The 18079-nt window shown below is 51.2% G+C and overlaps 1 protein-coding gene across 2 annotated transcripts in view; it reads right to left on the reverse strand.

The window, feature by feature from the left end:
* Positions 1–3843, reverse strand: part of GAS6 (growth arrest specific 6) — a 347916-nt gene extending 344073 nt beyond the window's left edge. Inside the window, exons 1-2 of one of the 2 annotated variants that reach the window (XM_078658080.1) lie at positions 3630–3843; positions 1980–2146 (exon numbers count right to left, since the gene is read on the reverse strand). In XM_078658080.1, the coding sequence (XP_078514206.1) occupies positions 1980–2146; positions 3630–3702 (240 nt within the window). In that variant the 5' untranslated portion in view covers positions 3703–3843. The remainder of the gene's footprint in view (positions 1–1979; positions 2147–3629) is intronic. The other variant, XM_078658079.1, reaches the window with a different exon arrangement.
* Positions 3844–18079: the final 14236 nt, after the last annotated feature.

Consider the following 18079-nt stretch of genomic DNA (forward strand, 5'->3'; position numbering starts at 1 on the left):
GAAACAAGTCATATAAGGTGGGAGAGGTATATCTTACTTTCATCACTAAAGTGAAGCAAACATTTGTGTCTTATATGTTTTCAAAAGCGAATTACTGTGATGGAAAGGTTATAAAGCTGGATCATCAGAAGACTGTGATGAAAAAGAAACATGTTTATCATAAAAAGAGTTTAAAATTATTGAAATTAGACAACAGCTGTCAACAGCAGTTAATTTACTTATACTGCAGACTGAGAACAGGAGCAATTAATGGGTGTCACTCTGGGTCTATAGACAACTGGCTTTGCAGTGCCCACCAATATAAACACATTTCAACAATTATAGTTCCAGACATAAAACTATACTACACAACAGAGTAAAGAAGGCTAAGCGCCAATTTAGCAATCATATTGCTTGAGGGTGCTGCAGTCCTCTATAGGCCGGGTTTCCCCGAAACCTGTTTGTATAACTTACAGAAAAGCAAGGCAAGAAGTAAGTAAATGTGCACAACTTAAGCACTATGTTGTGTTAAAAAAAAGTCCTCTTAACTGGGTGTGTTTTCAAAATGAGTGCAATTAAAACCTCGGTACCATGGTCCTTCCAAACTGATCTGGAAAGTGACTATTGGCTTTCTGCAGATGAAATATAAAACATAAAATCAATACAGCAATTGTTTCTCCTACACTCCAGACTTTTTACTACTAGCAGCAGACTGACACTATACAGTCTATTGCGGTGGTCTTCAAACATTGTAATTCCAAGTCATCAGGCCTCGAGAATGACAAACAATTTTTCACAATATTCTATAAAATTGACAGCTCTAAACATATTATGCAATTCAAACATTGCAGTTATATTCAGCTATCCCATTTTAATTAAACCATTAAATACGTGATTGTTAACATACTATGGGCAGCCAGGTCTCCCTTAGGTCTAAAAGTATCCGCACTGTGATTTTTTATCAGAAATGCGAGGGTGGAACTTTGAGGCTTATTTGGAGCTCCCTTTTCCCACCCTGTCATTTATCCCCCACTTCCAGCCATGACAAGTGACAAAAGATGTTACCGATGGCCCACTACAATCACAGTGTGGCCCACTACAATCACAGTGGGGTTCACTATCACTCTGTTTTTTCACTAAATAAACATCAGTTTTCAGTACAATGCTTTTCTTGACTAGTGCCTGGCGACCCTCCTGAGATTAAATCATCCCCGAAGGGGAGACCATTACCCAGTTTGAAGACGTCTGGTCTATGGTTAAACACAATGCCACCATACCTGGAATCCTTCGGATATCTCCGCTGCCTCATTAGAAAGCTGTGATCTGTATTGACTAAGAGGGAAAATTAACACACCTCCCCAAAATATGCCAGTATTACACTCAAACACACATGCCAGCTGGTTCGCAACGCTAGTCACAAGAATATAAGGAAAAATTTGAATAATACTCATATGTACAATGAATAAAAGATTAACTCTTTACCCCGATACTGGTCAAAATGTCTTGTGACTGAAGGTAAAAAGATAGCAGTCTCCAGTTATGCCATGAAAACACAACTCAAAACAGAATGCCTTTGGTCACAGCTAATGGGGACCAGATTTTCAAAATAAAAAAAAACAGGACATGCCCCAAACAGAGGTAGGACTACGAATTTCCGAGGATTACTTATTCGGCAGGTCTTACCAACACAAAAAAAATACTCTACAATGTGCAAGAATGAATTAAATGCAACTTAATCTCACAGTATCATATGTGTCAATAAATTAATATCTGATAAGAGCCACTCGCTAATCCTGCACTAGTATACAGGAAGATATGCATCTTTCTGTGTAGTTGAACCCCTTTGAAAACCAAGATGACCTAAACATACAGAAATTTGACAAAAAGATGAATCCCATGAATATCCAGATCATTTGGTTAGGCTACCTTACACAGCCTGAAACACTACTAACATGTAGGTGTGTGGGTCCCCTACCCATATTGGTGGGGTTTCATCTTACCGTCTCTGGGTCATTCTCGAAGACCTCCCTGGCCTCCTCACGGCTGCACCTCTCCTCCACACACTCGCGCTCAAGGTGGCCCTGCTTGGTCTCCTCAAAGATTTGGTTGGCTCTTCGCTGTCGACTGCGCAGAAACTGAGTAGCCTCATTGGCTGGGAGGACAATAGCTGGTTCCAAGAGAACAGAAAGACACCAATTAAACAAGGACACTGGTGTAGGATAGGTGTCATACAGCCACAGTTAGATTATGTACAATCAGGAAGCACCACTTGTTCTGCAGACAATTACACCACCAACATTCAGGATCGACTTTAAGCTGGTAGGCCTCTTATGGACTGGGGCACAATGAGACAGATATTCACATGTTTAATATGTGCGAGGCACTTTATCTCATCTTGTAGGCCCCTGATGGACAGCAGCAGACTGAGGAGATGCACAGAAGCCATTAGAATCACACGCATTGATGCAGTCTCAATCTCTCTTTATATTTGCCCAGTGTAAAGGCCTTTCAGCTTCAATCGATGACCCAAAAGAATAACATCTGTTTATGGTAAAATATTTTTGGAATCCAAAGCCCTCAAATATTACTTGTTTGGTCCTTGACTTCAAGGACTAAAGTCTAAAGTGACCATGCACATGTCATCGGTTGTAAGGTAAAAAAAAACAAGCAAAAGCTTGCCATGGTGCGTTTCACTTTTCTAATTGGAAACCAACACATGAAAAGAGCCCCCACCCCAAAAGTTTCTCAGCTTGTTGAAGAACAGTTGCATTGCTGTACCCTACTAATTCAACCCAGTTCCAAGACTTCTTGAGCGTGCGCCTTGAAGCTACTATCCCACGGTGTATGAAATGCATACACATAAAAAGCTGTTCAGTGTTTCAGATAAAATGAACGTCCCTATTCAAATACGGGGAAAAACAGAACACAATGCCTTACATATATAACCCATTGCTTTTAGAAAGTTGACATGCTGGTATATAGGTATTAAGAACATGGTTCTCTGTAAACTGCAAAAATATTATTTTTTTCTAAGTTTTTACCAAAAGGGAAGGTTTCATACCCAACAAAATCAGTTCCACCCTAATACATCATACCTTTGTTTATCAGCAGTACTGGGCACCACACATGGCGACTCGATTTTAAGATAACTTCACATACATTTATTGGTGTACCTGGTCTGGGGAGAGAGTGCCATGGACCCCTTGAAACTAAATGACAAAATCAGGGACACGTCGTGGTTATAGTTTATGCAGGTCCCAGCAGTATTGTAAAAACGACAATAAAAGGGCTCATCTGAGAAATGTATCTAAATCGGCTATTTTCCTGGTGCTGGGCGAGGCTTTGTTTCTTCCTTAACACAGGTGGGAAATAGGCACATATATTTTCTGCTTGTGTAGGTGTTGGGAACACTCGCCCTATCTGTACCTTTGTCTTTTCCATCACCCACATATGGGGTCCCTCCACCACAGACAAGGGACGAAGTCCTCCTGCTGCGGTCGGGAAAGTGACCAGCCGAGCACGCACCGGAGAGCGAGGCAAGCCCTGCCCGGCTGATGCACCGGCTGTGCTGCTTGGTGCCTCGCCTCGGCTCTCACCCATTGGTAGCAAGAGAGCTGGAGCAAAACAGGAGAAAAATGAAAAATACTTACTGGTTTGCGCGCGGTCTGCGGCTAGCAGGACAAAGAGCAGCGCGGCCCCCAGCAGGGCAGCGGCAGCCTTCATTGTGCTCGGTGTGCGTGAGCCCCGGCCTGGCTGGGGCGCTCCTGGAGCCTGTCTTCCTGCTCGGCGCGCTCCGGTCTGCTCTTCCCCTGCTGCTGCCTCCGGAGCCAGCACATCCCAGCCCTGCTCCTGCAGGGGGGGAGGTGGGGTCGATCTCCGGCCTTGCCCAATCGCTTAGAAAGTTTGCATACATATGCTAAACGACCGGGAAGCAGGCATTTCACTTTCGCTTTTCCTGTGGTGTCAATAAAAAAAAATGTGTTAAAAAAAAAAAAAGAAAACAACAGATGCGGCTTCCCAGACGTGAGCAACACGTGTCAATTCTGCCACTGGGTACTGCACCCGTTTGCTGCTGTCATCCCGAGTCCCGAGGGATTGTTACTGAATTTTGTGCAGACTGGAATGAAAAAACGTGAAAAAAGGCAAAGAACATCAAAATGTGCCCCTTTTCCAGCTTCTGCTTCGAATTAGTCTAAACTGTTTGTCTCCACATTAATCTTTCTAAAAAACCACGGTGACCTACCGTTGCCCGCGCGCAGCCTCTTCATCTGCATACCCCTCCAGCTGCGTGTGTGCCATGGTAACGCAGCCCTTCAAATTACACATTTAAAATGACAACGGCATATGCAACACTCTGTTATTGGAATGCTGCAAGGTAAAATATTAATCTCCGTTTCAGGAAATGGCGTAACCAATGACAAACACCGTATGCAGATTTGCCACCTGACCAGGTCAATATTTTACTTGCAAGACCTGCGTTATACTGTCCCCGTGAGTAAAAACAGCGGGGGAAAAAGGAAAACAATATTTTTTCCTTTTTGAAATATACGTTTACAAACAACACATTCAAAACACAAATAATTGTTTACAGCTGTTCAAACTTTGCATTCATTATTACCTCTACGTCCCTCGTCCTCGACCCAGTCATCACACATGAGGTATTCCACACGACAGGAAACAAAACAGGAAACGCTTTTTTACTCCACCCACCCTCAGGTGCTATAACACACCTCACCACCAGAAGCAAATCCTGTTTTGTTTCTTGTCGGTTGGAATTCTGATGGGTGACGCTTGGGTGAGTGCCGGGCACTTACCTGCTACGACTGTCCTGTGGTTTCCTCCTTTGCTGGGCCTACGGGGTGCTCATGGACCTCCGTGGGATTTTGAAAGTCGGGCTGCTGGGCTTCCTGTGCTTTCCTGGTGGCGGGGGCCCTGGGTTGCGGGGCTTCTCGGGTCCCTGTGGTTTCTTCATGTGTTTGCCTCCTGGATTCCTGGCCTCTTGTGTGCTGTTCGGGCACATGTGGGGCGCCCCGGAACTTTCTCTACAGGACGCTTTCCCTGGAGGGGGGTTTCGCTGCTTGTTACGATGGCCTGCTTGAACCTGGCGCGCCACTGCTCCGCGCGTCCTGGCCTTGTCTTTTCTGGTTTGCTGGGCGCGCTCGCCTCCGTGGTTTCGGGGACCTCCTTCCTGATGTTCGGGTTGCCCCTGGTGTGCGGGGGCAGTTTCTCCATGGGGTGAGTGTTTTCCTCCTTTATTTGGCGGGAGTCCGGAGTTCTTTTCTCCTGTGTCCACTTGTGGTGCTGCTGTGCGTCCCATGTCTGCTTTGTTTTTTGCTGGTTGCTGTGTGTCGTGGAAGTGCTGCTTACTATGGGGAAGCACCACAGGAAGAGAAAGCATGTCTCTCCTGTTCGGTCGTCCTCTTCCTCCTCGGACAGTGGTGATTCTGCCCCTGCTGATCGGATTGCCGGTCTGGGTGGCTCTAAACGGCTGAAGCGCCTGATTTTGGAGACGCTGTCCGATCTCAAGGCTTCCAGGAAGAGTGCTGGGGGTCGATCTGAGACTGCTGCTCCCCTGTATTCCGATATTGCTTCCTCTGCTTCCTCGAATGAGTCCACTTTGGGCGCGGTGGATCTGCAGGGCAAATACATTTCCAGGGACCTGATGCCTGATCTTCTTTGCCACGTTCGGGAGAATATGGGCTTCCCTGTGGACTCTGTGCCCAGTACCTACCTGGACACTGTTCTGCCGCAGTTTAGGAAGCCTGTGTCTTCTTCCATGCCCATCCACCCCTTTGTCATGGATGTCCTTCTTAAGGAGTGGAAGGACCCGGACCATATTTCAATGCCCAGATTTATGTCTAAGCTGTATCCTTTACAGGATATGGAGGTTGCCCTGCCTGATTCGGTGCAGGTGGATTCTGTGGTTGCTTCTCTGGTTGGTCGGCCTTCTATGGCGGATGATAATATCCTGAAGGATGGCGTGGATAAAAAGATGGACTCTGCTCTGAAGAAATCTTATGCTGGCTCTCACCTGGCACTGCGGTCGGGGGTGTATGGTGCATATGTTGCGCAGTCTTTACTGGCAGACTTCAAGACTTTGTTTTCCACTATGCAGGAGGGGGGCACTTGTCCGGAGTTGCTGGAGTCTATGGAATGTCAATCGGAGTTCCTTTCGGACATTGCCTTTGCCTCCGTCAGGACTTCGGCTCTTTCTTGTGGTTCCTCTATTGCTGCCCGTCGGAACTTGCTGCTGCGGGGTTGGAAGACGGATGCTGCGCAGCGTTCTATGGCCTTGAGGTTGCCGTTTTCTGGTACTCATCTTTTTGGGGACGCCCTGGAGGACAAGCTCCATAAGGTCTTCAAGGAGAGGAAGCATTCGTTTTCTTTCCGTCCTACTCCTGCTCTTAAGGGGTCCTCGTTCTCGAATGCCCGGTCCTTTCGCCAGCCTTCCAGGTTTCAGCAGTCCTCATTTAAGGGTCAGCGTGGTGCCCGTAGGTCCTTTCCTCGGAGGTTCCAGAAGAAGCCCCAGCCGGATGGTGGTTCGGGCGCTCCTCGTTCCTGACTACGCCGTTCCGGTGCCCAGTCTCGCTGGTGGTCAGCCCGCGGTTGGCGGGAGACTGAGGCTGTTCCTCCCTGCTTGGCTGCTGACGACCTCCGACCAGTGGGTGCTGGATGTTGTGTCCAAGGGTTACCGGATAGAGTTCCTGTCTCCCCCGCCTCCCTCGGGGGTTGTGGTGACCCCCTTGCCTTCGGACCCGTCTCGCCGTCTGGCGTTGCTGGAGGGTGTTCAAGTTCTGTTCAGCAAGCTGGCGATTGTGCGGGTCCCCCCCCTGGAGCGTGGGCTGGGGACCTATTCCATTGTTTTTGTGGTCCCGAAGATCACGGGGGGTTTCCGTGTTGTCATCAATCTTCGGGCCCTGAACTTGTTTGTGCGCAAGATCCAGTTCAAGATGGAGACTCTGCAGAGGGTGATCCCCTTGCTCCAGGAGGGCTGGGTGTACACCTCGCTGGATCTCCAGGATGCCTACCTCCATGTTCCGATGGCGTTGGGGGATCAGCAGTTCCTGCGCTTCTGCCTGGGGGGTCATCACTGGCAGTTCTGCGTCCTTCCCTTTGGTCTCCGGTCCGCCCCCAGGGTGTTCACCAAGGTGGCGGCTCCCTTGGTGGCTCATCTCCATCTCCTGGGGGTGTCCGTCTTTCCTTACCTGGACGACTGGCTGCTGCAGGCTCCATCTCCGGAGGTCATGTCTCGGCACCTTTCCTTGACCATGCGTACGCTCGGGGCTCATGGGTTCCTGGTCAATCTACCGAAGAGTCACCTGGAGCCTGCCACTCGAAGGACCTTCATTGGGGCTGTGTTCGACTCAGTTCTGGGCAAGGTCTTTCTCCCGGAGTCAAGGATTCTGCGTCTTCAGTCGTTGCTGAGGGCTTTACTTTCCCGGGATTCGGCTCCTCTCCTCCAATGGCTGGTGGTTCAAGGTCACATGTCTGCCACTGTGTTCACGGTGCCCTGGGCCAGGGTTCATCTTCGGCCTCTGTTGTGGCATGTTCAGCGTTGGGTGCCCTTTCCTGTCCGGGACTTCTCGATTCCTGTGCCGGTGTCTCCGGAGTTGGTGTCTGCTCTGCAGTGGTGGCTGGATTCTTCGAATCTGTCGAAGGGTCTGTGGTTCCATCCCTCACCCCCCTTGGTGTTGACGACGGATGCCAGCGCTTCCTGCTGGGGTGCGACTTTGGGTCCTTGGGCAGTGCAGGCGCGTTGGCTCCCCTCGGAGTCGCGCCGGTCGTCGAATTGGAAGGAGCTGTCTGCTGTGGAGAGGGCGCTTCACCTTTTCAAGGATCGTCTTCTGGGGTGCAACGTGTTGGTGAGGTCAGACAACACTGTGACTGTGGCCTACATCAACCACCAGGGCAGTGTCCGCTGCCTTTCCCTGAACTTGGTGGCATGTGCGATTACGAGTTGGGCCGAGCGTCATCTGGTGGCCCTCTCTGCTTTGCACATTCGGGGTGTGGACAACGTGGTTGCAGATTCCTTGAGTCGGAGGCTCCCGTCCTCTCTCTCCCTGTGTCTGGCCCCGCGGATTTTCCGGTTGCTCTGCCGGAGGTTCGGGACTCCAGTGCTGGACCTGTTTGCCTCCCGGACCGGTGCCCTGCTTCCCCTGTTCTGCTCCAGGACTCCGGAGTTGGGGGCTTGGGGGGAGGATGCCTTGTCTGTCCTTTGGCCCCCTTGGTTCCTCTATGCATTTCCCCACTTTCCTCTGATCCCTGCTTTCTTGCTGAAGGTTCAGCGGGGGGGGGCTCAGGTGGTGGCTGTTCTCCCTTACTGGCCTTGCCGCTCCTGGTTTCCTCTGCTGCTGGGTCTGGCGGTGGGCCCTCCGTGGATCCTACCCCGCTACCCGTCTCCTCTGAGTTCCCTGTCTCCCTCCCTGTTGGTTCCTCTCACCTTGGCGGTCTGGAGGTTGAACGGCTGTCTCTTGGCGTCCGGGGTCTGCCAGATCACCTCATCACTGTGATGCAGGCTTCTCGTAGGAAGTCCATTCTGTCCTCTTATTCCAAGCACTGGGCTTCCTTTTCTACTTGGTGTGTTGCCTTGGGCCTGTCCCCTGCCTCCTGTGCTGTTTCCTCTGTTCTGCAATTTTTTTTGGATGGCTTTCAGAAGAGTTATGCTCTGTCCACTTTGAAAGGTCAGTGGGCTGCTATCCGGGCGTTTCGGGATCCGGCTTCTCTTCTGCCTTCGGACGGGTTGTTGGTTTCCCGTCTGTTTCGGAGTTTCTCTCTTTCTGCTCCTTCTGTCCGCTCTCCGGTTCCTCCTTGGGATCTGTCTTTGGTTTTGGGTGCCTTACAGTCCCCTCCCTTTGAGCCTTTGGAGTCCGTGGAGTTGAAGTTCCTGTCTTTCAAGGTTGCCTTTTTGGTGGCTGTTACTTCTGCTCGGAGGTTGGGGGAGCTTACGGCTTTGCGTTGTTCTCCCCCCTTTTTGAGGTTTCTGGACGACGCGGTGGTCCTTTCTTTGGACCCCGGGTTTTTGCCTAAAGTTCGTTCCCGTTTCCATTCCTCCCAGGAGTTGATTCTTCCTTCTCTCTGTCCTTCTCCTTCCTCGCCTACTGAAGTCTTGCTCCATTCTTTGGATGTTCGGCGGGCCTTGTCTGTCTATGTGGCCCATTCTGCTGGGTTTAGGTCTTCTGACTCCCTCTTTGTGACCTTTGGTTTGGCTGGTAGAGGTAAGGCTGCCTCCCGTCTTACTTTGGGTCGCTGGATCAAGGCTGTGATCTCTTTGGCTTACCAGGGCTCTGGTTTGCCTTGTCCGTCTGGGGTTCAGGCGAGGTCTACCAGGGGTGTGTCTGCTTCTTGGGCCGCTTTCCATGGTGTTCCCCTTCAGGAGATTTGTAGGGCGGGGACCTGGGTGTCCGAGTCTACCTTTGTGCGGCATTATCGCTTGAATTGTGCTCTGTCTGGCCGCCCTAATTTTGGTTCTGGTGTGTTGCAAGCTGTGGGGGTTCCCCCCCCTGTCTGATTTGTTTGTTGCCTTTTTGTTAATAAACGTCTGTCTTGCTGCACTCTTTGGTTGTCTGTTCTGTTTTGTTTGTGATGTGCCAAAGGCCTTTTGTGGGGTTTCTTTGGTATGCCTCATGTGTGATGACTGGGTCAAGGACGAGGGACGTAGAGGTAATGCTTTGATTACTGGGGGTAATCCCCATTACTCTTAGTCCTACTCGTCCTCGACCCAGTCATACATCCGGCCCACCCTCCCTTTCCCCGCCTTTGGTGCTTGGTACATCAGGATTTGCTTCTGGTGGTGAGGTGTGTTATAGCACCTGACAGGAGGGTGGGTGGAGTCAAAAAGCGTTTCCTGTTTTGTTTCCTGTCGTGTGGAATACCTCATGTGTGATGACTGGGTCGAGGACGAGTAGGACTAAGAGTAATGGGGATTACCCCCAGTAATCAAAGCATTATTAATGCAGGGGCAGAACTGCTATGTCAAAAAAAAAGAATGCAGAGAATTTTACGCAACATGTTGCTCAATGACCAGCTGCTGACCTATTCATAATCTTCTAAAAGTAAAAAGATGATGACCGTTATTTTGTCCGAAAGAGGCTGAAACCCTCACATGAGGGGAAAAGGCTGCTTTATAGTAAGTCTGAATATTCACTTAGAAAAAGTAGCACTATTCAGCCGGCCGCCGGATAAGCTGTGAACTTTATCCACTATTTATCCGGATGGTGGTTAAATAGTAGAGATTATTTACTATTTGGCCGGCTGCCTTGCAGGTAGCAGAGACACGTCACCGTGTACCCTTCCGCTGGCTAAATTGTGCAGATTATGCACTGCTTTGCCAGAAGGTACAATTAGGTTTGTGACGCAGATCGCAAATATACTTTATTACTTATTGGACTGCTGACTAAATAGCAACAATTATGGAGTTTGGCCAGGAGCTGCACAAATACCAGAGAAACTACCCTTTTTACGCAGTGACTGAATAAATATCAGATGCTATATATTATTTGGACGGTGATTATGCAAATAGCAGAGAAACTTCACTGTTTACCTGGCTGTTGTCTAATCAGCTGAAATGATGAATTATTATGCCTACCGCAGATTTCAATACATGCTTATCACTAGCTGTAGCTGCAATGAGTGAACACAATTATAACTCATTTCCATAAGCAAGTTAGAGCTAAAACTGGCTAAAACGCAATTTGTCCCTGAACATTATTTTCTACAGCTCACAATAATAAACACAAAAGAAGTAAATTGCCAATACCAATGTAATAAGAAAGGAAACCGTGGTTGAATATGAGATTTAATTGCTGTAAGTCATGTGTAGTTTAAGTAGGTCTAGGAGGTCATCCTTAGTGGAAGAGGATGCCTCACACACCCTATTGCAGAGGTCTTCAAACCTTTGTCAGCCAAGCCCCCCATCTAAACCTTTTTACGTTTAGCCCCCCCATCGCCACCACCACCACCTGATAAAAAAAGTTCTGGAAGCTGGTACTCTGCATCATTGATGGCCATTTCCTCCTGCAGAGCCCATGTTGTATAGGACAAATAATGTATTAAATAAAGTAAGAGTGTTTTGTAAACTGACGTTTTTGTAGTGCATGTGCTTATTCTAAAGTTCAAATGAAAAGAAAACAATTAGCACAAAAAATTTAATTGGTGCTTTATTTTTCACATAAAACACAACATTTAGGATAGATTAGCAAAAACGCTCTCAAAACACAGGTGTGGTAGTGCATGTTTTTCTCCACAGAGACAATGTGTGGATGGATTTTTTTTTTTTTTTTTTTTTAAAACCTTTATTGTACAAAGAAAGCTCACAAATACGGGCCTACAACCCCACGGGCTGGCCACCACACGGTAAAAAACGTAGCAAAGGAGAATAGGTTCTTCACAGGATATGGCACCAGGAGCACAGGAGAAACCACAAAGGCCATCGAGCAATCAGCACAAACAGGATAACAAAAGGTTAATTTTCTAATACGGGGCGGGGGAACAGAAGAATAACGGGCCGTGGAAGAAACAACAAGGGAGGGGCCGCGGCAAGCCGCCATTTTATGAACACAGGATGAAACAATAAGCCATACAAACATAGTTACCAAAGAATATACACATAATCGGAGTACAAAGAAGCTACAATGGCATCAGTCAAACCGCGCTCACCCGTCACCGCCCCCACCCAAATTGAGGAGACAGAACCAAAAAGGCCCCCATTGCAAAATACAATACGATACGCACCCCTGTGGATGGATTCTTGCTTCTGCCATCCTTAGGTTGTGGTCCACTTCCAGTCTTGAGCAGTGCCTGGAAACGGGAGTGCTCACAAAATGCTGTAATATATTTTTTTCAGTTTTATATAGCGCGAACATGACCCAAAGGTACATTAGCATCTTTTACATTATGCACTCTTCTGTGGGGTGCGTACACTGTTCAGTTTCATAGCAGGCAATGTTTTTCTCCTTGTAAAACCATCCAGCAGTACTGCCAGAAGTAGTGAACAAGAATTCATGGCCCTGACTCAGGCCTAGTCCATATGCATGCAGCATTTGCAGCAAGCTGTGTCCTGGAATGTAGTCCCTCCCAATTTTATTGGCACACAGCTCAGCCCTTGCTCCAAAGGGAATCCAGAATATTGTACTTGTAAGGCTGGTTAGGCTTTATCAGTATTCGTGACCAATCAGCTTTCTTGCAGAATGGAAAACCTCCAACCAAATGTTGGATGGTCACTGGATGATTGGCTCTTGCCAGGGCATAGGCAATAACAGCCTCACCTGGACTGGTTTTTACAAGCCAAGATACAGACGTTTTTTGGGCCCAGGCATCAGGTCACATTCCTTTGGAGGCGCATATTAGACAGGAGGAGCGGTGTTGTGAGCATTCTAGCAGAGGCAGTGCAGTAAGCCTCCTGGGACTTACAGCCTTCTCTCATTATTACCCTGGACTGTACCACAATACACTGGGCAAGAATAGGATTTCAGAGCTACAGAGAACTGAGCAGGTTCTTCTTGTTTTTTTCTTCCCCCCCCCTCTTTTTTTCATTTTATACTTCTGCACATACCTGTTCTGTTGCTATCAGGACTCCTTGGCTTCCCTTAGGAGACTGAGCATTGCGTACACCCTAGCAAGTTTATTGGCCCCATTATTTTGAACTACCTCATACCTGTCGTATAGTGGCTATTATTCTCTAGCTTTCCAGTTACAAGTTTTGATTTCAATGGGGGATTAAGCTTATTCCGACATTGGTTAGTGACATGTCGTCTGGGCTTAATAAAGACAGGGAGGACAAATGCGAGTAATGGAAAAGGGAAATTAGGGAACTGAAAGGAGTTAATTTATGCACTGGCTCTCACAAAGCAAGACTCCAACAGACGGCATCTCGTAAATTACATAGAGCATATGATATGGATGCAGCAGAATATGCACTCCTACACACTGGACAGAAATGTTATGCTGGGGAAATAAATCAGGCCAGCTCCTTGCACAGTGGCTCCAAGCCCAGACAGTCAGCAACGGGTTTCCAAGATTGTGGGTTTGCTGGGGGCCCGAGTGTATTCTGATGATCAGATAGCCAAAGAATGTGAGCATATATTTCCACTTTGTATACTGACAAGCACTTTACAGGTCTTTAAAAGACAATTTATGCGTTAATGAGGCTTTGTTTTTCACTCGTTCTTAGAGCCCCTAAATCTCCACTCTTCCTATTGCTGGAAGAATTAGTCCCTGTTAGATCTGGGGGTCTCTAATTAGCAGAGGTAAGTACCTTAGACCAAGTAGGGACCCTTGCTTCTAGTCAGGGTGAAGGAATACACACAGTAGATAACCTCCGCTCTCCCTCTAGGTAGCTTGGCGCGAGCAGGCAGGCTTATCCCCAAGGCAATGTGTATAATAATTGCACTCAACCCAACAATAATCCCCAATCCACCACAAACTGAGACCACACAGGTAAGCATATTTTATAAAAATATATATCTTTATCTAGTTTCAGTAGGTAAATAAAGCAGTTGCACGATAATCACTTTTTCAATAATATGTTGCACTTAATCTTAATGGTGGTACTTGTAAATAGGAAGTTCTTTATCAAAGCAGTCTCTTGTGAATCAGCATTAAAAACGAGTAATACTGACTTCCTTAGAATATGCTCTCAAAACGAGCAGTAAAACAATGCCAGACGATAAAATTGGCCAAGACCATTGTTGGACCCGGCCTCATGGCGTGGTCCTACCCCTCCCGCATGGCGGGCCCAGGACGACATCGGCCCTCCACCCAGCATCGGGCAGCCCTTTTGCCCGACACTGCACGCCCTAACATTGTTGGTCCGGTCACCATCCCGGACCCCCACTACCGGCTGGCTCCATCATGGGCCCCTCACGACCTAAGCACGAGGCCGCGCCCGACTCCATCTTGGGCCCACCACGTCCCGACCACGTGGCCTCGGCCCCGGCCCAGGCCCCAGCGAAGCCCAGACATCGAGGCACCAAGATCCACCCAGGTGGTCGAGTGGCCACTCGACAGATCCCGGAGGAGGGGAGTTTCGATGGCCCTCCAACCGTCCCCGGACGCCTGGTATCGATCGCCCCCGGCATCCCTGGGTGCTGGCCCCACCCCCCTGCTGGGTGTCTGGACACCATCTCCCCGGCCCCTCTGACCCCCAGGCGCGAGGGTCCGGACATCAAGGACTCCAGTCCTATATCTGGGCCAGCCCCGGAGTAGGACGGCAGTTGTATCCTGGACTGAAAAGCCCTGCTGACGCTGTCACGGCCGACCCCAGAAGAACTCATTTCCTGGAACCTAAAGAGAACTTGAGAGCCTGCTGGCGCTGCCGCGGCCCACCTTTGCCGAACCATCTTGGGAGCCTGCTGGCGCTGCCGCGGCCCACCTTTGCCGAACCATCTTGAGAGCCTGCTGGCGCTGCCGCGGCCCACCTTTGCCGAACCATCTTGGGAGCCTGCTGGCGCTGCCGCGGCCCACCTTTGCCGAACCATCTTGAGAGCCTGCTGGCGCTGCCGCGGCCCACCTTTGCCGAACCATCTTGCGAGCCTGCTGGCGCTGCCGTGGCCCACCTTTGCCGAACCATCTTGAGAGCCTGCTGGCGCTGCCGCGGCCCACCTCTGCCGAACCATTTTGCGAGCCTGCTAGCGCTGCCGCGGCACACCTCTGCCGAGCCATCTTGCGAGCCTGCTGGCGCTGCCGCGGCCCACCTTTGCCGAACCATCTTGAGAGCCTGCTGGCGTTGCCGCGGCTCGACCGCTCGGAACCCCCGGCTCGAGGATTGAGAGCTGTGCGCAGGGTATCCCTTCATATACCCCAACCGAGACTGTCCCGCTTCCCTGACCCCCCTTGTTCGAGACTTTACAGACCCCTCGGTCTACTTGTACATATCGCTGGGAACCAGCGGCCTTTATTTCCTGATAAAGCTTACGAACTCGACCTCTGGTGTGGTGTCCATTTGTAGTGTGGGGTTACTCTGCTGTGCGATCCTAGGAGAGGGCCCTCACCCAGGAGGCCTCTCAGTAACGCTCGGCTACTTCTTGACGGAGAGGTGGACCTAGGGGTGGTCAGTCAGACATCTTCTGCCTCCCCCGGGGTCGCCTTTCTAACCTTGGTGGCAGGCGACGGGATCCGAGCCGACGCAGATCGTACAAGAGAGTAATTCGCTCACTACCGAGAAAAACACACCGCGACCATGACTACTCAGGAAACCAGACCGACAGCGGAATTCCAGAAAGAAAAGATGGAAGAGTACAGCCACAAGGAATTAAAACAATTCTGCAAGGACCTAGGCATCGCTACCACGGGCCTCAACACCAAAGAGGACTTTAAATCAGCCCTGCAAACCTGGGCGGACGCCGATAACGCGCCGCCCCAGAATGAAGATAACCCGGGCCCGAATGGACGCCCGGAGACCGACGCGAACCCAGCGGGGGAAAGACCCGCAAACCTAGACACGGGCCTCCCCCACGGAGACGCCCGAGAACGAGAGAGGAACCGGCTCCACGAGTTGGAGCTCGCCAGACTCCGACAAGAAGGAGAGATACAGCTGGCAGAAAGGAAATTAGCCCTCGAGCAACTACGGCTGGAAGGAGACCTAGAGGAAAGGCGAAGACAACGAGACCTTGAAGAAAAGAAACTCGTGCTCGAGCATGAGCGTGGCCTCAAAGAACTGGAAATCAAGGCCAAGACAACAGAAACCGGCACCGCCGGGGGTAAGGCCTCACCCCCGCCGGTGGACACAAAGGTGCACATACCCAAGGAGGTCGTCAAAGAATACTATAAGAACGACGACATCCAACAGTGGTTCAAAGCCTACGAGGTCGCCATGACCGCCCATCGAGTACCCCTCAAAGACTGGGGCGCCGGCTTATGGGGGAAGTTCATCAATGAGGGGAGAGACGCCCTGCTAGAGCTCCCCGACGCCGAGATGACCTCGTACGAACACATGAAGACCGCCCTCCTCACTCGCTACGGACTCACCCCCGAAATGTACCGGCAGCGATTTCGAGACTGTAAAAAAATCCCCGGTACCACTTGGGTGGAGTACGTGAACTTCTACAGCAGAGCCTTCGAAGGGTGGATCAGAGGCTGCCAGGTCACCACCTACCAGCAGTTGGTCGACCTCATCCTATGGGAGCATCTTTCCAATAATTGCTTCGTCGAACTCCGGCAGCACCTCCTCGACAGCAAATTGACAGAGCCACGAAAACTCGCTGTCGAGGCGGATAGATGGGTGAGCAACCGAGTTCCCCGGAATCCGATGGGAGACTACGGCCGGGGATCCCCGGGGAACCACCGACCACGAGGCGGTGGAGGAGGCCAGAGCAGGGGCCGAGACACCCCCGCGGGGTCATCCCTTACCTCCCCGTCGCCATCCCTGGGTTGGAGGGGAGGCCCCCCAGCCAGGCCCGGGCCCCGCCCGAATGTTACGTGCCACAGATGCCAGCGACAGGGCCATTATGCGAACGACCCTCTCTGCCCGATGAACCAGCGACCCGGCACCACCGGTCCCCCGAGCCGCCAGATCGCGGCCGCCGCCCTGAGTGCGGAGGGAGGCGAAGAAGAGGGCGACGACACCGAGCAGGCCGAGTGGGAGCCCGCAGCCATGATCTTAGCATGCCTGGGTGATCGAGACATGATCCCACGAGACCCGATCCCAGGTAACACCCAGAAATACCGCCAATGGGTCACCATCAATGGACGCCGGGCCGAAGCCCTCCAGGATACTGGAGCCAGCGTGACGGCGGTCCGCTGCCACTTGGTGACCCCCGAACAAATTCTCCCCAACGTCTTGTGCCCAGTGCGGTCGGCGGACAACTCTGAAAGTTTGTGCCAGATGGCCCGCATCCCCTTTGAGTGGGGAGGGGTGTCGGGCATGCTGAAAGTGACTGTCCGAGACGATGCCCCCATGGACTGCCTCCTCGGGAACGACCTGGAAAGTTCCCTCTGGGCCGGCGTAGAGCGGAGAGAGCATCTGGGGATGCTAGGCCTTCCCGAGTGGGTTTGTGCGACCACCCGCTCCATGTCCTCCCGGGCCTCCCCCCCAACGGAGGAAGCCTTGATCGAGGAGCCGGAGTGGCCCACACCTCCACCACCCGCCGTCCCCGAGGACAACGACCCTGAACCCGGCCCCAGGGGCCCAGCCATGAGGAAATCACCGAGCTCGGCCACCTGCCAGAACTAGCTCAGTGGCGCCAAGAAGGTGGCCCCACCCGCGAACAATTCCGACAAGAACAGAGCACCTGTCCCTCCCTCGAGGGAATTCGACGGCAAGCCGCCACTCAAGCTGCTGGAGACCCCGCGGGGTCCCACTGGATCTATTGGGACAACGACCTTCTCTACAGTGAACAAAAGATTGCCGAACTAGGGGCCAGCCGGGTGCTGGTCGTTCCCCTCCGATTTAGAGACTTCCTCTTGAACTTAGCACATGATGTGCCCCTCGCCGGGCACCTGGGGCAGGACAAAACTTACAGCCGCCTGGTGACTCATTTCTACTGGCCGAAAATGCGCAACAATGTGCACAATCACTGCAGATCCTGCCCGACCTGTCAAGCCAGCGGGAAGAGCGGGGGGAAAGTCAAAGCCCCGCTCCAGCCGTTTCCCGTGGGCACCACCCCCTTCGAGCGAATGGGGATAGACATCGTGGGGCCCCTGGACCCCCGCACCCCTCAAGGGCACCGCTTCATCCTCGTGCTGGTGGACCATGCCACCCGCTATCCGGAAGCCATCCCCCTCCGAACCATCACGGCCCCAGTAGTAGGCCGAGCCCTAATGGGGATCTTATCCAGAGTTGGCTTCCCCCGAGAAGTCGTGAGTGATCGGGGCACAAACTTTATTTCCAAGTATATGCGATCCCTGTGGCAACAGTGCGGGGTCACATATAAGTTCACCACCCCGTATCACCCCCAAGGAAATGGACTTGTGGAGCGGTTTAACCGAACACTGAAGGGAATGATCAAGGGCCTCGAGGAGCCACTACGACGCAAATGGGATGTTCTGCTGCCTTGCCTCCTGTTTGCATCCCGCGAAGTACCCCAGAAGTCCCTGGGGTTCAGCCCCTTCGAACTATTGTATGGGCTCCCGGTCCGAGGCCCCCTCAGCCTGGTCAAAGAAGGCT

Source organism: Lissotriton helveticus, chromosome 8 (genome assembly GCF_964261635.1).
Source record: "Lissotriton helveticus chromosome 8, aLisHel1.1, whole genome shotgun sequence".
Taxonomy (NCBI): Eukaryota; Metazoa; Chordata; class Amphibia; order Caudata; family Salamandridae; genus Lissotriton; species Lissotriton helveticus.